The 17,610-nt window shown below is 37.1% G+C and overlaps 1 protein-coding gene across 8 annotated transcripts in view; it reads right to left on the bottom strand.

Annotated features, from left to right (window-relative positions):
* The window catches only part of FAT1 (FAT atypical cadherin 1), a 112,179-nt gene that overhangs the window by 16,703 nt on the left and 77,866 nt on the right, over positions 1–17,610 (bottom strand). For all 8 annotated transcript variants that reach the window (XR_003398187.1, XR_003398186.1, XM_026846588.1 and 5 more), the window contains 9 exons: positions 12,590–16,657; positions 11,751–11,947; positions 10,180–10,333; positions 8,508–8,741; positions 6,811–7,200; positions 5,198–5,412; positions 4,668–4,805; positions 4,220–4,363; positions 1,859–2,056 (listed from right to left, as the gene is read on the bottom strand). Coding sequence is in view for 6 of the 8 variants with exons in the window: in XM_026846588.1 (XP_026702389.1) it covers positions 1,859–2,056; positions 4,220–4,363; positions 4,668–4,805; positions 5,198–5,412; positions 6,811–7,200; positions 8,508–8,741; positions 10,180–10,333; positions 11,751–11,947; positions 12,590–16,657 (5,738 nt within the window). In the remaining 2 variants the exon portion in view is untranslated. The remainder of the gene's footprint in view (positions 1–1,858; positions 2,057–4,219; positions 4,364–4,667; positions 4,806–5,197; positions 5,413–6,810; positions 7,201–8,507; positions 8,742–10,179; positions 10,334–11,750; positions 11,948–12,589; positions 16,658–17,610) is intronic.

The raw sequence follows: 17,610 nt of genomic DNA, 5'->3' as shown, positions 1-17,610 counted from the left end.
AGGCAAAGGACTTATCAAGACCACTCAGCATTTTCACTTACACTTTACCCTTACAGAATCACATAATCATCTAGGTTGGAAAAGACCCTGAAGATCATGCAGTCCAACCATTAACCTAACATTGACAGTTCTCAACTACACCATATCCCTCAGCGCTATGTCAACCTGACTCTTAAACACCTCCAGGGATGGGGACTCCAACACCTCCCTGAGCAGCCCATTCCAACACCTAACAACCCGTTCTGTAAAGAAATACTTCCTGATGTCTAGTCTAAACCTTCCCTGGTGCAACTTGAGGCCATTACCTCTTGTCCTATCCCTTGTTCCTTGGTCAAAGAGGCTCATCCCCAGCTCTCTGCACCCTCCTTTCAGGCAGCTGTAGAGGGCGATGAGGTCTCCCCTCAGCCTCCTCTTCTCCAGACTAAACACCCCCAGTTCCCTCAGCCGCTCCCCGTACGACCTGTGCTCCAGACCCTGCACCAGCTCCGTTGCTCTTCTCTGGACACGCTCGAGTCATTCAATGTCCTTTTTGGAGTGAGGGGCCCAAAACTGAACACAGGAATCGAGGTGCAGCCTCACCACTGCCGAGTACAGGGGTCAGATCCCTTCCCTGTCCCTGCTGGCCACGCTACTGCTGACACAAGCCAGGATGCCGTTGGCCTTCTTGGCCACCTGGGCACACTGCTGGCTCCTGTTCAGCTGGCTGTCAATCAACACCCCCAGGTCCCTCTCTGACTGACAGCTCTCCAGCCACTCCTCCCCAAGCCTGTAGCGCTGCTGGGGGTTGTTGTGGCCCAAGGGCAGCCCCCGGCATTTGGCCTCATTGAAACTCCTCCAGTTGGGCTCAGCCCATGGCTCCAGCCTGTCCAGGTCTCTCTGCAGAGCCTCCCTACCCTCGAGCAGATCAACACTCCCACCCAACTGGGTGTCATCTGCAAACTGACTGAGGGTGCACTCGATCCCCTCGTCTAGATCAGCAATAAAGATGTTAAACAGGAGTGGCCCCAAAACCGAGCCCTGGGAGACACCACTCATGACCGGCCACCAACTGGATTTAACTCTGTTCTCCACAACTCTTTGGGCCCGGCCATTCAGCTAGTTTTTTTACCCAGCAAAGAGTGTGATCATTCCAGCCACGAGCAGCAGTTTTGCCAGGAGAATGCTGTGGGAGACAGTGTCAAATGCCTTCCTAAGTCAAGGTAAACAACATCCACAGCCTTTCCCTCATCCAATAAGCAGGTCACCCTGTTGAGGAAGGAGATCAGGTTTGTCAGGCAGGACCTGCCTTTCATAAACCCATGCTGACTAGGCCTGATCATCTGGCTGTCCTGCATGTGTTGTATGATGGTACTCAGGATGAGCTGCTCCATCAGCTTCCCGGGCACTGAAGTCAAGCTGACAAGCCTGTAACTTCCCGGATCATCCTTCCGACTCTTCTTATAGATGGGCGTCACATTGGCCAATTTCTAGTCTGTCAGGACCTCCCCCCAGTCAGCCAGGACTGCTGGTAAATAATGGAAAGTGGCTTGGTGAGCACCCCAGCCAGCTCCTTCAGCACCCTCAGGTGTATCCCATCTGTTCCCATAGACCTGTGTGTGTCTATGTGATGCAGTAGGTCACTGACCATCTCCTCCTGTGAGTTTAATTACATCTTTACTGAGAGTTTACTTAAGCTTACCATTACACCTGCATAGATTTTCATTGAAACCTTTGTCTCTGAAGATTTTACCTCAAGGGACATGCCTCAAATGACAGCTTGGCATGTCACGATCTTGTGGGCAAGTGGTGGACTGGGTTTAAATGGGAGACGTTAACTAAATCCTAATAACACAAACCAGCCAGAGGTAGTACATCCTACCTTAACATGAAGTAAATAGTGATCCCTCACTTTGCGATTCAGTGCAGAAGTTGTTGTCAGTACTCCCTGCTGGTTAATTTGAAAAGTGTTCTCTTCATTTCCACTCAGGATGGTGAAGAGAAAAGGAGGGCCATTGTGAGAAGAATCCTTGTCTGTCACCAGTAGCTGTAGCACACTAAATCCAATAGGCTTATTTTCCTATAAATGTATAATACAATTAGATTGGTTTTATTATAATTGAGGATGTAGCTTGACGTCGATTTTTTTTTTGCATAACAGGAAAAAAAAAATCAAATTACTGTCAAACCAGTTAATCAGTATAAAAGAAATCAGAATGACAATATTGTTTAAGGAAAAATACTACCCTCAGAATAATAATGAAGACAGTAAAAGGAGAAAGGCAGTACATTTTTCAACTTTGTCTTGTATTTTTAAAAGTAGCTCAGCCTCAAAACTTTACATTTTCCACTCTAGTCTGAATTAAGATTAATTACCAAGTCATAAAAGATTTCAAATTTAGCGAAAACACCTGTTAAGAATAATCCAATTACTTTGTTGGGAGGACTAGAAAAACACACTCCTCCATCTGACCCTGTACGTCCCTAATTAGTGTTCTGATTTCAGCTGTATCCACTACAGCCACAGTCCAGTTAAAATATGACATCGAGGTTTTAATATTTGCATCATAAAATACCTTCAGGTTTGCATCATGTGGATGCCTGAGGTTTCACAGACACTTCACACACTTTGGTCTATCATGTATCTGATAGACACACACAACCGTATCTTAACACTCGTAACACCCTCTCCCAGAATATTCATGCTATACTGTATTGACCAGACTTTCTACATATATATCTATATACACACACACAAACACGTATTTTAAATACAAAAAAAAAGTAGAAGCATTATTGTGAAGTACAACAAAATGCTATCCTTTCACAGTTGCAAAAACTCCTATATAACAAGCATACTTTTTGTTCTTGAGAGTAAGTTAAGTTAATTATCAGATACTGCAGCTGAAGCTTTTCCTTACCCTTCAGCAAAACAGACACGGATCATAATTTTAAAATACAAATATTTACATTTGGACATCTAGCAATTTTATTTTTGTAATAGCTAAGCACATTTCCAACTGTGTCCAAATATGTCCATCTCCAGTACATCACAAAATGCACACCAGCATTCTTGGCCAACTCCTCCAGCTTTTTCTCTGCTATCCTCATAAGGGACAGGTTGATATGAATGAACTCTAAAACATAAGGTCTTCCTTTTTAATTGAGTTAGGAAAACATTACAGACATTGGTTATTGAGTCTACAGTTTTAGGGGATACATTAATTAACATTCACTTCAAGAAAGATGGTAATTGGGGAAAGCAAAATACCTTTGACAGCACAGACATACAAATTTGTTGTTTTAAACAAACAAAAGTAAGATACAGGACATCTTACTTGCATTTGTATGTTGGGCAGAGATGAATCATTATTCTTCTTTCAGAAAGCTATCCTTACAAATCATGTACATGGCCTCAAATTGAACTGGTATTTTAGGATGGCACAGTGCACCAGGTAACATTCCCTGATCCCCACTGAACTGTTGTACAAGGCCAGGCACCAGCAACAGTAAAAGGAGCCAAGGGATTGAGTTAATTTACATTGCTAGTGTAAAGGTCTTAATGCAATTCCTTTGTTTCTTCCATTTATTTTCTATTGGATTCAGGAAGACAAGAAGTACAGATGCTGCCTCTGCTATCTTTGCTTTACTAGAGTTTTCTGAATCAGGCAAGTACATGCCACCCATTAGAGAATCTGACCCACTACTACCATCATAAGGTTCAAAATTAGTTAAAGGATTGCTATGTAGCAGTATGAAATATTACTGCTGTTTTAACTGCTTCTGATCCCAGAGAAGGTCAACAGGAATTAAACCTTGACCTATGTGCCACAGTATGTAACACCTGCTTAACAGTAACAGGTACCCAAGTATCTTTTTCTAAGCAGTAACTCTAAGATTAAAAAGAAAACAGCAAAATTACTGTATCTTTTAACCTACCTATATGATGCTAAGAATGGTATAAACATAAATGCAATGCATAATATATATACACATACACACAAAGTACACGAAAAAAGAACATGCTCAACTTGCAATGTAAGTTTCTAAATAGAAAGCACAATATGAATTTTGTAACCCTGAACACTTACTCAGGTAGTTTCACTCACAACCTTAAACAATTAAAAATATAGAAAAATAAAATTGAAACATTAGGTTCATCATTATCTTGCAGAATTTTTCAAGTCACAAATTAATACTCCAATAATGTTACTGATACGACTATTTCACTATCTGTATTTACCTGGATGATAACACTATAGTTTCCTTTTGAGAACACTGGAGGATTGTCATTTACGTCAGAAACATCAATATTAACAGTGGTTGTGTTAAGTCTAGGTGGGTTTCCATTATCTGAAGCTTGAACTGTCAAGGTGTATCCTGAAATCTAAGAAACAACAAAAAAATTCAGACATTCACTAAGGAGCAAAAAGTAACTAACTCAGCTTTTGTTTTAAGGAAGAAATATTTTAGTGCAAACTCCCATTAAAGCTTGCCTTCATATATTTAATCCTTTCTCTTCCTTCCCACCCACAATAAACACTGACATAAATACATGCTTTCACTTTATTATGGCTATATTAATTGTGAAATACAAAATAGTAATTTACAAATATAATAAAAAGATTGGTGGTCATCAGTTATGCATAGCTCAATTAATCCCAACTGCTCAAGAAACATCAAAAACTTACCTTCTCTCTGTCTAGAAGTTTAGTCACTTTTATTTCACCCCTGGTAGGGTCAATTGTAAAAGGATTTCCCTGATTGCCATCTATAATTGCGTAGTGAATGCGGTTGTTTGAAGGTCCATCAGCATCATCTGCCATAACCTAAGGGGCATTACAGTCTCATTTAAAACAGGTCGAAAGAGACTATCAACTTTCAGATAAACTCATCCTGAAGATGAGCACAGCTGTTTTGGTCTGACACATTTCACAGTCCTCAGGAGAAATGTCATTTGAATGGAACATACCAATATCACTTAATTTCCTGAAAATTAAGTCATGTTCTCATGAGGAGAACATAAATATATCACAAGATATCATCTACCTTCCCACAGCATCTCAAGTTCCTGGTTCTGAAACTTTTTAAAAATAAATTTTCAATTCACTCAGTGGCAAATTTATTTATGTTCATCTTCAAATCAATATTTATTCCTTCAAGACTGAAAGCAAGATTTGTCACAACAGAGTATTTCAAAGGAAAAAAAAACAATACGTACTGTAATGACTGATTGTTCAAGCATAGTATCTTCACTGATTACTGCAGTGTAAGTGTCTTGGCTAAACACTGGAGTATTGTCATTGATATCTGTTACATTAATATTCACTGTTACAACATCACTTAACGAAGGCGTGCCTCCATCTGTGGCTTCCACTGTCAAGTAGTACTCGTGAGAAGTTTCATAATCCAAGCTCTCAATGATAAAAATGGCTCCTAGGGAGGGAAAAAAAAAAACCCTCATACATATTCTGCTATTATGTAGTATCATATATTGTAACTTTTGATTTTGGTCTGACAAGTACTCAGCTTCTTCAGGGATTGATGTGTCACTTGACAAATCACCGCGTAGCTAGAGCTACACAGTTAAATGATCAGGCTTTACACATAAAAGTAAAAAGGCGAGAAGTTCCTGCAATTACCACAAAAAACTCACACTTTAAAATCACCTGGCTTACATTTTGTAAATAAAAATTAAAAATGTATTTAGAAAATGTCCTTTTCTTAATTTCCAATTAAAATTAACCAAAAATATGAAGGCACCTTTAACTTGAATTTCCTTGTAACCAGCATTAATTGTCAGGCATGGAGTATGCATAAATAGTAAGAGAAGTGTGTGACAATGAATTCTGATTGATAGAAATATGTCAGTTAAAGTGTGAGTTTTAAACTCACTAGTTAAGATAGTGCAATCCCTAACATACACACTGATTTGTTGCTGGAAGACAGTTTTCTTGGAACCTTTTTCCTCCTTTCAAATATATGAAAAAGTTAAACTGGTAAAGTACTTCTATACCATATTACCACCATCCACACTGGAAAGAGCAGTTGGAAGAATTATAATTTCAACTGGGCTGGTAAAATTAACTACTATTAACTTTTAGGTAGAAATCTTGACTTAAATAAACAAACTCAAATAAACTCAAACTTAAATAAACTCAATCAGATATTGACTCTAGAAATAAAGAACTATATAAGCAAACAAAACTAGAATTGAGGTCTATATTGATTTTTAAGAAAAAAATGTCATTAATAAGGAAGAATTCTCCACAGAACCTAAATGCTTCCTAAATCTGACTAACATACAAGACTAGTATCTCCAGTGTCATGATGCATATGATTAAACAGAATATTCCAACCTCTCTTTAATGCCATATCAAACTCCTCTAGGATTAATGTCTTTGTGGGCCAATGACTAGTTTTCCCAATCAGTTTAATTTCTCATCTTTCTTTTACCAAGTCTGGCCATTCTAATTCTAATTATCTGGCTTTTGTGAAAAGACTGTTGCTTCTGTCATTTCAGATCTTTACCTTTCCACCTCCTCTGCCCCCAGGGTGAGGAATACTCCAGCTAGAAAATCCTTACTCTTGCCAGCTAAATGAATCTAACCCAAATAACAATAAACAGCAAAAACAAAGTTCCTGTTCTACATTCTACTGCACTCCTCTAGTAAGCATGCTGGCAAAATGGGTGAACAGAAGTAGCACTGGCTTTACAGTCCAGATGATGCACAGAGATTATTATACATAACCTGTTCGTTTGTATTACTGTAGAACACAGTATGGCACTGTGCTTGGTTAGCCTGAAGTATAGTCATAGTTGTAGTCTGTTACCTGTTGTTGAATCGATGCTGAATTTTCCATGTTCATTTCCACTGACTATTGAGTATGTGATTTCAGCATTGGCTTCAATGTCTCTGCTTGCAGCATAGATCTGGAGAACTTCAGTTCCAACCAAAATGTCTTCTGATACACTGGCACTATACTCCCTATGCTCAAATACAGGTGGATTATCATTTATATCCAAAACAGAAACTATAAAACTACTTGTTGAAGACAGTCTTCTAGGTAAACCTTCATCTGTAGCCTTCAAAGTTAGAGTGTACACAGCTTGTAATTCCCGATCCAAAGGCTTCTCCAAACGAATGATTCCAGAGAATTCATCAATAGAGAACTGGCCCTCTGCAGAGTTCACCAGTGAATAATGGATTTTACGGTTCATCCCTGCATTTTGGAAACAATTGCAGAGTGTGAAGCAGCCATTAAAATATACCAACATAATAACCGATCTGATAGCTATAGAAATAAAACATGCATGCTAAATATTATCATTCATGTTAAAGAAATTTCAGCAAGAGTTAAAGGCTCTTGTGAAGGGCAGAATGATTTCCAAAAAGATATAATCTGATTTAAAAAAAATTAAGCTAACACTTCACTGCATTTATTTTCTGCCACACAAAAACCATGAAGCATAGTTCTGCTTCAGTCACAGTACTAGCTAACATGAAACGATTAGTAATATAAATCTAATTATAACTTTAGAACAGCAGCATCTCCTTAGCAGGCTTACAAATAACATCAAAAGATATGGGAGAGTTTGGCTGCATCAAATAACTAGACTCAATCCCAGAAAGTTTATTTAAGAACCATATCCCAAAATTAACAGGAACATAATTTCTGGCAACCTTTCTGTATAAAACAAACAAACAAAAAACCTATTAAGTTTTGGGCCAAATATTTTGCTCCTCCTGAGCCTCAAAGACTAGTGAATTGTTAAAACATCTGTCACCTTCCAATTCAGCAATGCAGCTTTATCACAGCACAAAGCAGGTTGGTTGTTTCACGAGACTGAGGCAACTATTAATACTATTTGAATATTTAATATTGAATATATGAATACTATTTGATGATCTATGCAAATCATATACCTTTATAAAGGCCTTATGCTGTTGCATCCTTTACAACAAAGCCTAAGAAAAAACTCGTTCTAATGTCACTTTCAGTTCATGTTCACTTAAACAGTTGTAACTAAGCAGTGAAGATAAAGAGACAGCAAAAATCTTAACAGGGAAGCAAGCATATGCAGAAAGCTACAATTGGTCAGGGTTCTCTTTACGGTATGATCATTGATGGCTAGCCTGAGAAGTGCATATTCAAAAAAATCTATGAATGTACATTTACATGAACAGACATGGCTCGATATTCTTTTTACTTACACCAGGAGTGATAGGACGGACCCAACTCTTCATAACATTAATACCTTTTCACACCAAAAATATTCTACATTTTATTCCTCTCCCACCTCTTCTTTTGTGCAGACACAAAAGGGATGAATTCCAAGCTACTCACACACGGAATTCAGATGTTACATGATTTAATAGACCTAAATATATCTTTCGGGAGTCTAATCCTGAGCGGTATTGAACATCTGTCGGTTCTACTGAAAGACTTAACACCTCTCAGGATAAGACTAAATAAACATTACTGTAACTTTGAGACCATGACAAAAGTATTGCTCAAAGAATGCATACCTGCATCTGCATCTGTTGCCTGCACTCTTGTCAAAAGGGTTTTAGGTTCTGTGTTTTCAAATACTGTAATAGAGTAAGGGTCAGCTGTAAACTCCGGGGCATTATCATTCACGTCTTCCAGAGTCAGAATAATATTAGCTTGGCAGAATCTTCCTCCTCCATCTGTGGCTTTCACTAGAAGATAATAAACTGCTTGCTGCTCACGATCAAGTGGCATTAATGTTTTCAGTTCACCTATAAACAGAATAACATACGTAAGTTGATGCTAGTTGCCAGATTTAAGTATCCCTAACGTGTTTTCCTCTAAAAATCTTTTACTCAGAAAAACTAAACAACAATTTTCTTTTTGATGTTAATTTCATCAGTAGGTAAGTCAACAGCTGTACTGGACTAATGAGCTCCACTTTGGGCAAAGCATGTCAGTGGCCTGCCTATTCAGCTTTAGAAGATTAAATACGAAAATCCTCTGCCTTTGTTTCAAATGCCTCTGAAACAGAAATTAGCTAAAGCAGAACTACCTAATGGTGTAGAAAGAGAGAATGTGTATACATGCACAAATTCATGTGGTTTTGTGTAAAGAAAATGAAAATATTCTGGCTTTAATAATATGCAAGACAAAATCCATGTAGGTTTTCCTGGGCTATTTTGTGTTCCTTCCACAGTTATTGAGCAAACTCTCCTCTAACATTCAATGAATAAACAGAGCTATTTACACTATCAAATATAACTTGCTGCTATAGACAAATCTCTAGCAGTCTAACACATACTTCCTTTCCAATGTGACAGAAAACATGATGACAGGCACAAAGTGTAGTCATTGTCTCCTTTTAACCAATTAAAAAAAGTATTCTGAAATACAGAGTATTATAGCCCCACCAATTCTGAATTTATGTAACAACATGCTAGTATAGCACAAAGGTGACATTCAAAGTAAGAAAAAACCAATGATGTAAGAGCCCTCTCATTTATTTTGCCACTGAAGTATTCTAGTAACCTTCTCCGTATTTCCACTATATCTTTGTATTTATCTTCTTTAAATTTTTCGGTATTGTTTACTACTCCCTTCCTACTGCCTGTCTACTGCAGCTTGCAGAGCACAGAATTCTGGCACTAGCTTTGACCAATATTATAATCCAGAAGATATGAATGCCATGAAAACCAAAGTCAGGCAAGTTAAAAGTTAATCTAATTTATGTAATGCTTCCAGTAACACTGGAAGTACTTTTTGTATTTACTATGGAAAGGAAATCTGATGCTCCATCTAATCTCATCCTGTTTAATATGCCAAACAAAATGATGGCAAAAAGAATCTGAATTAAGATTTTTCAGTTATAAACCATTATTGCTACTACTATAATTAATACAAAAAATACAAAATTCATAGCGCAGTTTTACTCCAGTCACTTCAGCATGGAAGTTTCTGGCTTTTGGGCAATTATCCTATCTACTCTTTACTTCCTCATGTATTAGAATACTTTCAAGTTCTTCCCTGACTTCTATTCAATATAATTTGTGTAGTAAAAACTCGCATTTTAAACAGTTATATAATAAAATAACTCTCAATGGAGCTTAAAGTACTGACATTTATGTATGTCAATGTAATAGTAAAACATTTTATAAAATGAGGTGAAGACAGGAATTGTGTATAGTGTATAAAGTATTATATTATTACCTGTGTCTGGAGTGAGTCTGAATTTTTCTGCTCCTGTACCATGCAGTGTGTAAGTAATTTCTGCATTGGAACGAATATCTGCATCTGTAGCAGATACCTGCATTATCAGTTTGCCAGGAAGGGCATCCTCAGGAACAGAATCAGTGTATAAAGCCTAGAAGATTTTAAAGTTACATTGAAAGATGAAACATAAGAAGTAAGTAGACATTGTAAAGGGGGTGGAGGGGGTGGGGGGAAGAAGGAATGACAGGTGAGATCATATCCTGTTTGGTAACATAAGCAAACCAGTGGATGAAATACCTGAAAGTGAAAGGAACTCATAATTTTCTAATTAATACCTCACATTTATTACATAATTCAGAAAGGTAACCAATACTGCAACTATACTCGCTCTTGAGTATCACTGCATAGCTAAGAACTCTAACTGATAAACTGATAATTAAGTGCACTCCCAAAGTAGGAGTTAGGAGGTTTTGGTAATTTTTTTTTCCTCTTTTGATAAGTCATCTTTTCTAGGCCTCAGTCTAGAAGAAATTGATACCTGTCTTTTTTGTAATGGCATGAAATAAAAGCTTTCAGTTTAAATAAAAAACCCCTCCATCCAGAATTTATAGGCATTAAGGACGGTTAGAGCTCATCCATGTCAGGGATGTGCATTAAATCAGAAGGACTGAACCTTGTAACACCAATATTAACAAAGGAAAAAAGCTAAAAACACTGACTTACCAGTCTGTATATAACTGTAATCATTTCTACAGAAGTAACCAACATAAACATCAACTAAGAAAAAAAATCAAATGCTCACTGTGTACTTGACCCTTCCCAAAACAAGAGAAGATTTCTACCTCGTAATATCAAATCTGTGTTCAACAAGATGGCTATGAAAAGTCCAAATGTGCTAAAGTAAAAAAAAAAAAAAAAAAAAAAAAAAAAAAAAAAAAAAAAAGCAAAGCGGGCTTTCTTGTAAGGCAATTTTATGTCTTGCAGGGCCCACCTTTTCTGTTTTTTTTTCCCCATTCTTTATTTTACATGTTCATTTTTGCAGACTATCAAATCTGGTAAGGTAGATAGCTTTTTAACAAGAAATGTTTATGGATAACAGATTTTTGGTGCTGTTGAGTGCAACTGCAGTATAATATTCCAGTCTTTTCAACTCCTTTACCATAGGAATTGTACAAATACATCAACTAAGTGATGGTATATAGCCTTCTTTGAGACTTAGCTTCCTTCAGAAAATAGAGCATATAAACTATCATGGTTGCAGCTTCAAACAATTCCGTTTGGAAAAGTATACATTAGCACCGGAGAAATGTACTACAATTCTCTTTATACTCTTTCAAATACCCATCGAGTGTTAAAATTACATCAATGAATTGTCTTTGGATTTTTATTTAAGAAACCTGTCCAGGAAATAACTTTTCTTTGACAGCATTTTATCTTAATAGTCCAAATTTCTGTTACTAGCATAAAAAAATTACATATTTATCAGTCTCCTGAGAAGCAATTTCAGAGAAAACTTAGATTTTATGTATGGAAGCAGCTGGACACAAAAGATACAAGACTGTGCCTACCTTTTCGCAAACAGGGCTATTATCATTAGCATCAAGGACTTTAACCTCCACCACAGCTTTAGTTGCAAAGGTCCCATCAGTAGCTGTAATATTTAGAAGGTAATTATCCTTTTCTTCCCTGTCCAGAGGCTTTCTGACATAGACCTTCCATTCATTCTGGATATTTTCAATAGCAAACTGTCCCAAGGGATCACCTCCTGAAGTAATAACAGAAATATTTAATTAAAGACAAGAGAGAGATTGCTACTATTACTCTGTCAACATTAAGTTATAGCTAAAGAGAAAAAAAAAAAAGTAAATGCAAATAAGCAGACACTCTCTGTGGCTTTATAGGGAAACAGCTTATTTTTCCAGGTAGAAATAGTCAGTAGATGCTCATACAACAAATCTAACTGCATCCAGCAGAATCTATACAAATCTATGTAGAAATTCATGTAGCATTAGAGGTAACATTTTATCAACACATGCTAAACAACAACAATAAAATACTCCACTGGAAATTAACAGTCTATTATTTTGTGAAACACCTTTTGTTCACTGTTTAACAACATCAATAATTTAAGTGCCAAGTCTATTTTTTAAATAAATTTTGATATATAAGTAAACAACAAACATAGGAAAGCATTTTAAGCAAGGCACACATGAAATGAAAGCCAAAGACCTGTTTTCTAAGACTCTTTTTTCCCCCTGAAGTTTTTTTAATTCATATTAAGGCACACACACTTTTTGGCAGCTCCATGGTTTCAAATACTTTTCAATATTTTGAAAAATTAAGTTACATCTCACATCATTCCAGGACCACTCAAATGATTATTCTGACATCACTCAAAAAGATTTACCTGTAATGTAATAAAAGACTTGTCTATTGGCTTCTTCTGTATCAGCATCAGTTGTACTCAAGATGGCAATCACCCCACCAGGAGGGTCATCCTCGCTGACTGTTCCTTTATATATCTCTGCAGTAAAGCGTGGAGGATTGTCATTCACATCTGTAACTGTAACTTCAACCACAGCTGTAGAAGACAGTTGAATTTTTTCGCCCCGATCAGATGCAACCACTGTGATTTTGTATTTGTCTCGTTTCTCATGATCGAGTTCTTTGAGAGTGGTAATCCAGCCAGTTTCCATGTTTATGGCAAAAGACTCTATAACGTCTAGTTCTTGAGAAGGATCCAAGCTGTATGTAACCTGCCCATTGAGTCCTGAATCTAAATCAGTTCCTTTAACCTGGACAACTCTTGTTCCAGCTGGCATGTTTTCTACAATGAATGCTTCATATGGATTGGACTCCAGAAGTGGTTTGTTATCATTTGCATCTTTTACCTGAATGCTTACCTCTACTGAGGAAACAACATTATAATCTTCATTTCCATACTGTGCTTGAACTGAGAACTGGTACCATTTAGTCGTTTCATGATCAAGATTCTTCTGAAGTTTCAACTCTCCAGTTTGTCGGTCAATCACAAAAAAATCATCTCTATTGCTTTCAGTAGTGTTCCCTTTAATCAGACTATATACTAAAGTCTGATTATGCTCTGCTTTGATAACATCTATCTCAGTCCCAATTGGAATGTCCTCAGAAACTGTGTAAGAATAAAATGGCTCTGAAAATTTTGGAAGAAGCACTTCTGGTGGGAGTATTCTAGCATAGACAGGAACAACTGACTCTTTTTGGGGGGATCCACCATCCACTGCTCTAACAAAGAAGGTCAGAAACTCATTTTCTAAACCAATTAAGCTTTCTTTTGTAGTAATTACACCAGACAGTGAATCAATTTCTAAATTCTCTTTAACATTTTCAGACTCTGCTTCAATAGCATATGTGATGTCTGCATTTGTACCTTCATCAGCATCAGATGCCCAGACTTTAATGACAGAAGTACCCCGTGGAACATCAGATCCAATATTTACTTTATACTCTGTTGCTCGGAATTGAGGAACGTTATCATTGTCATCTGTAAGTATTACATTAACAGTACAAAAAGCAACTTTTCCTCCTGAATCTTTGGCCATTAAACTAATGGCAATTACTTTTTCTGCTTGTGTTTCACGGTCAAGCTTTTCAGAGGTAAATATCTGCCCTCTCTCATTTGTATAAAATCTGTCTTTGGCAAAGTCATTCATAATGTGGTAAGTGATGTGACCATATGTACCAGAATCTTCATCTGTTGCTTGAACTTCAGTCACCAAAGTATGCAGTGGAGCATTTTCAGCTAGTTCAACCTCATATTCATTCTGGCTGAAAACAGGACTGTGCATATTGGCACTGGTTACAGTAATGTGGACTTGGGCTGAGCTTCTGAAGACCCCATCAGAAACAGACACATTAAGATTATAATGTGACTTCAGTGTCTGCCTGCGTAGGTTTGAGATGGTGATAATGCCAGTTTTACTATTAATTACAAAATTCTTTTGGTCATTGCCTGTCAGAATGGAGTACTCCAGCCTGTCAACATCTGAATTATCTGCATCTGAGGCTTGTACACATGTCACAAAATGCCCTCGGGGAGCCAGTTCACTAATTTTAGCTTCATAAAGCAATTGGTTAAAAAGAGGGGGGTTATCATTGAGATCAGTTACATCAACAGTTACAACAGTATCACTGCTCAAGGGCAACATGCCACCATCTATGGCCTTTATCAGTAACTTGTGTTGTTTAATTTGTTCATAGTCCAAAGTTCTTGCTGTAAGAATGAGTCCGGTGCTGCTATCTATGTGGAAGTAGTCATGACTTCCACTATTATCCTCAACCAAGTGATAGGAAATCCTCCTGTTTGTTCCAGAATCAGCATCTGTAGCGCTCACTTGTACAACAGATGTTCCAACAACAGATGCCTCAGAAAGGGTTGCAGTGTAAGACTGCTCTGTAAACACAGGAGGATTATCGTTGATGTCTTCCACTATTATGTCTACAAATACATCAGCATGTGCCCCAGTCAGGGAGTCTGTTGCTCGAACACTCAACTTGTAGGCTGGATGAGACTCAAAGTCAAGAGGGGCAACAACATTTATAACTCCAGTGTTGAAGTTGATAGAGAATTGATTGAAAGGATCTCCATCTGTAATGCTGTAAAACACCTTAAGTCCTTCTGGGCTGTTTGCCTGTACATGGACCACAGGACTATGGAGCTGAATGCTTTCTGGTATCTCTGCACTGTAGAAAGGCTTTTCGAAAACTGGCATAGCTTTACTCATAACTGTAATTGGGACTGTAACTTCAGCAGAAAAAGCCGGGTCTCCTCCATCTTTTGCCACTACTGTGACCAGATACTCCGTATTTAGTGTGTCTGGTTGAAACTTCTTCTTCAGTGAGATTTCACCAGTGGGATCAATTTGGAAATGTTCATGATGTTCTTTGAGATAGTAATGCACCTCTCCACTTCTGCCTGAATCTTTATCCACTGCAGTGACACGTCGAATAACGTGGCCTACTTCAGAGTCTACTTTAACAACAGCATAATATGGAAGATTGACAAAAAATGGAGCATTATCATTTACATCTTCCACTGTGACTTTAACTACAATGTGTGCAACAACTGATGGTTTATATTCCTCTGTCACTTCTATGACCACATCAAAAGATTCTTGCTGTTCACGATCAAATGGTATTCCCGTTGTTGAAAGGACTCCTGAAGTTGGGCTTATTTTAAATCTGCTGTCTGGATTTAGAATATGGTAAAACAAAGGCTCATTTATTTGGTTCCCTATAGCAGTAACAACAGCTATTGTTTTTGCCTCTGTGGAATTCTCCTGCACTGTTGCAGAGTAAGAACTCTGTGTGAACTTCAGCTGGCTTGCTTTGCTTTCTTTCACATTAATTTTTACAGATGCAGTGCTTGCAAATCTGCCATCAGATGCTCTCACTGTTAATTCATATCTGCTTCTTAACTGAGTTGTATTTTGTACTGTTATATCTCCAGTCTTAGGGTTTATTGAAAATTTTTCTCCAATGTTGCCTTCAATAATGGAATAAATTAATTGTGAAAAAATGCCTGAATCAGCATCAGTGGCATTTACGCTGATGACTTTCACGCCTTTATAGGTTGGAACCAAAATGGATGTCTCGTACAACTCTCTTGAAAACACAGGAGGGCAATCATTGATGTCAATTACATAAATAGTAACATTAGCCGCATATTCTGCATACAGATGTGGTATCCCCATATCATGTACTTGCACAGAAAAGTGGAAAATATTTGTCTCCTCATAGTCTAGACTCATTATTGTCCGAATGGCACCAGTGCTAGAATCAATGGCAAAATACTTGCGGACAGATGGTTCAACAATTTGATAAACAAGCAAAGCATTGGATTCTTTATCAGCATCTGTAGCTCGAATTACTAATGGGATATTCTTGTCAGTCAGAACCACACTGTTAATTGAAGCTGATTCACTGATGAGTCCTGTGTATTCAGCCTGCATAAAAATTGGTGCATTGTCATTCTCATCCCGAAGATGTATCAAAACAGTTGCATTAGTGGACAAACCAGCCATGTTTGTTCCTTGCACAGTTAGAGTGTAAATAGGCAAAGTTTCAAAATCAAGTATCTTCTGAGAAACAATGACGCCAGAGTTCGGGTTGATAGCAAAGGCATCACCTATATTACCATCTTTTATTTCATAAACTACGGAAGACTGACTGTATGCTGTAACCATTCCAACAAAACTGCCAATGCTGGCACTTTCACTGATTTCTGTCGAATATTCTTTGGCTGTGAATTTTGGTGAGGCATTATCAGAAACTGTTACAAATATATGCACAGACGTCACTTCACTCATTGGAGGATCTCCTTTGTCTGTAGCTTTTACCATCAGGTTGTATTCTTCCTGGTTACTACGATCTAATTCCTTTGCAATTTTAATCATACCCAAAATGGGATCTATAAAGAAAGAGTTTCCAATATTCCCTGAAAAAAAAAAAAGAAAGTAATTAAGAACTTAAAAAAAATGATTTAGCTATATACTAAAAGATATGTAATGAGAACACAGAGAATATTAAAAGTTTCTGAGTTTTGTGCAACAAATGTTTGTTAGACTCCCTGGAAAATTTTTGGAAACATTGTACATAACATAGTTTTAGCAAAGCCATCCAAACCTTGAGAATAAATGCAAAAATTTTGTATCATTTTCCATTAAAAAAACTTTAAAAGATAACAAGTATTTTGCAAGTTTCAGCATTGTAACTTATGTGTTTTCTTCAAATTAACTTTGTCACGGAGTTCATTTTTAAACCAACTTAAATTACTGAAGCTGAAAGAAAATTATATTTAGAAGTTAACATTAGTGGAATACAAGTTACATTTTATGATCTTAACTAACTAGACTGCTTTGAAAAAGACAAGTGCTTTAATGAATTCACACTTGTGAATCTTAATTGCTTATGCAAGTATTGTTTAAATCACTGCTTCAAAATTAATCTTTCTGAACTGGACCAATAGTTCTCTCTCTTCTAACCTCCTATTAATACACAGGCAAGTTATTCCCTGTGATAGTATTAGGAAAAAAAAACAAACCCTATCTGCTGAGGATTGATTACCAGCTGCTATTTGATAAACACTTGTTTTCTTTGTATTTTCAAACATATAACTGAACTGCACTGCATACAATATTCAGCTCACATACTAAATATAGTAAGATTTAACATTTTACTTCCTTAAAAATTTACATTACTGAAGTCATGTTGTCAGCATGGAAAAAATTCATTAAGAACTTCTGAGTTATGCACGCAAGTAGGCAAGAGGGGGGGAGTTTGTGTTTTTTTTGTTTGGGTTATTTTTTTTTAGTGGAGGCTCTAAACACAGTGGCATTCTTAGAATATCCCATTACAAATCTAAGCAGCCATTACAAACATTTAAGGAAT

This window comes from Athene cunicularia (assembly GCF_003259725.1).
Source record: "Athene cunicularia isolate RWA chromosome 4 unlocalized genomic scaffold, athCun1 chr4_part1, whole genome shotgun sequence".
Classification (NCBI taxonomy): Eukaryota; Metazoa; Chordata; class Aves; order Strigiformes; family Strigidae; genus Athene; species Athene cunicularia.
Note: the sequence above shows the minus strand (reverse complement) of the source record. Positions and strands in the feature narration are given on the sequence as shown.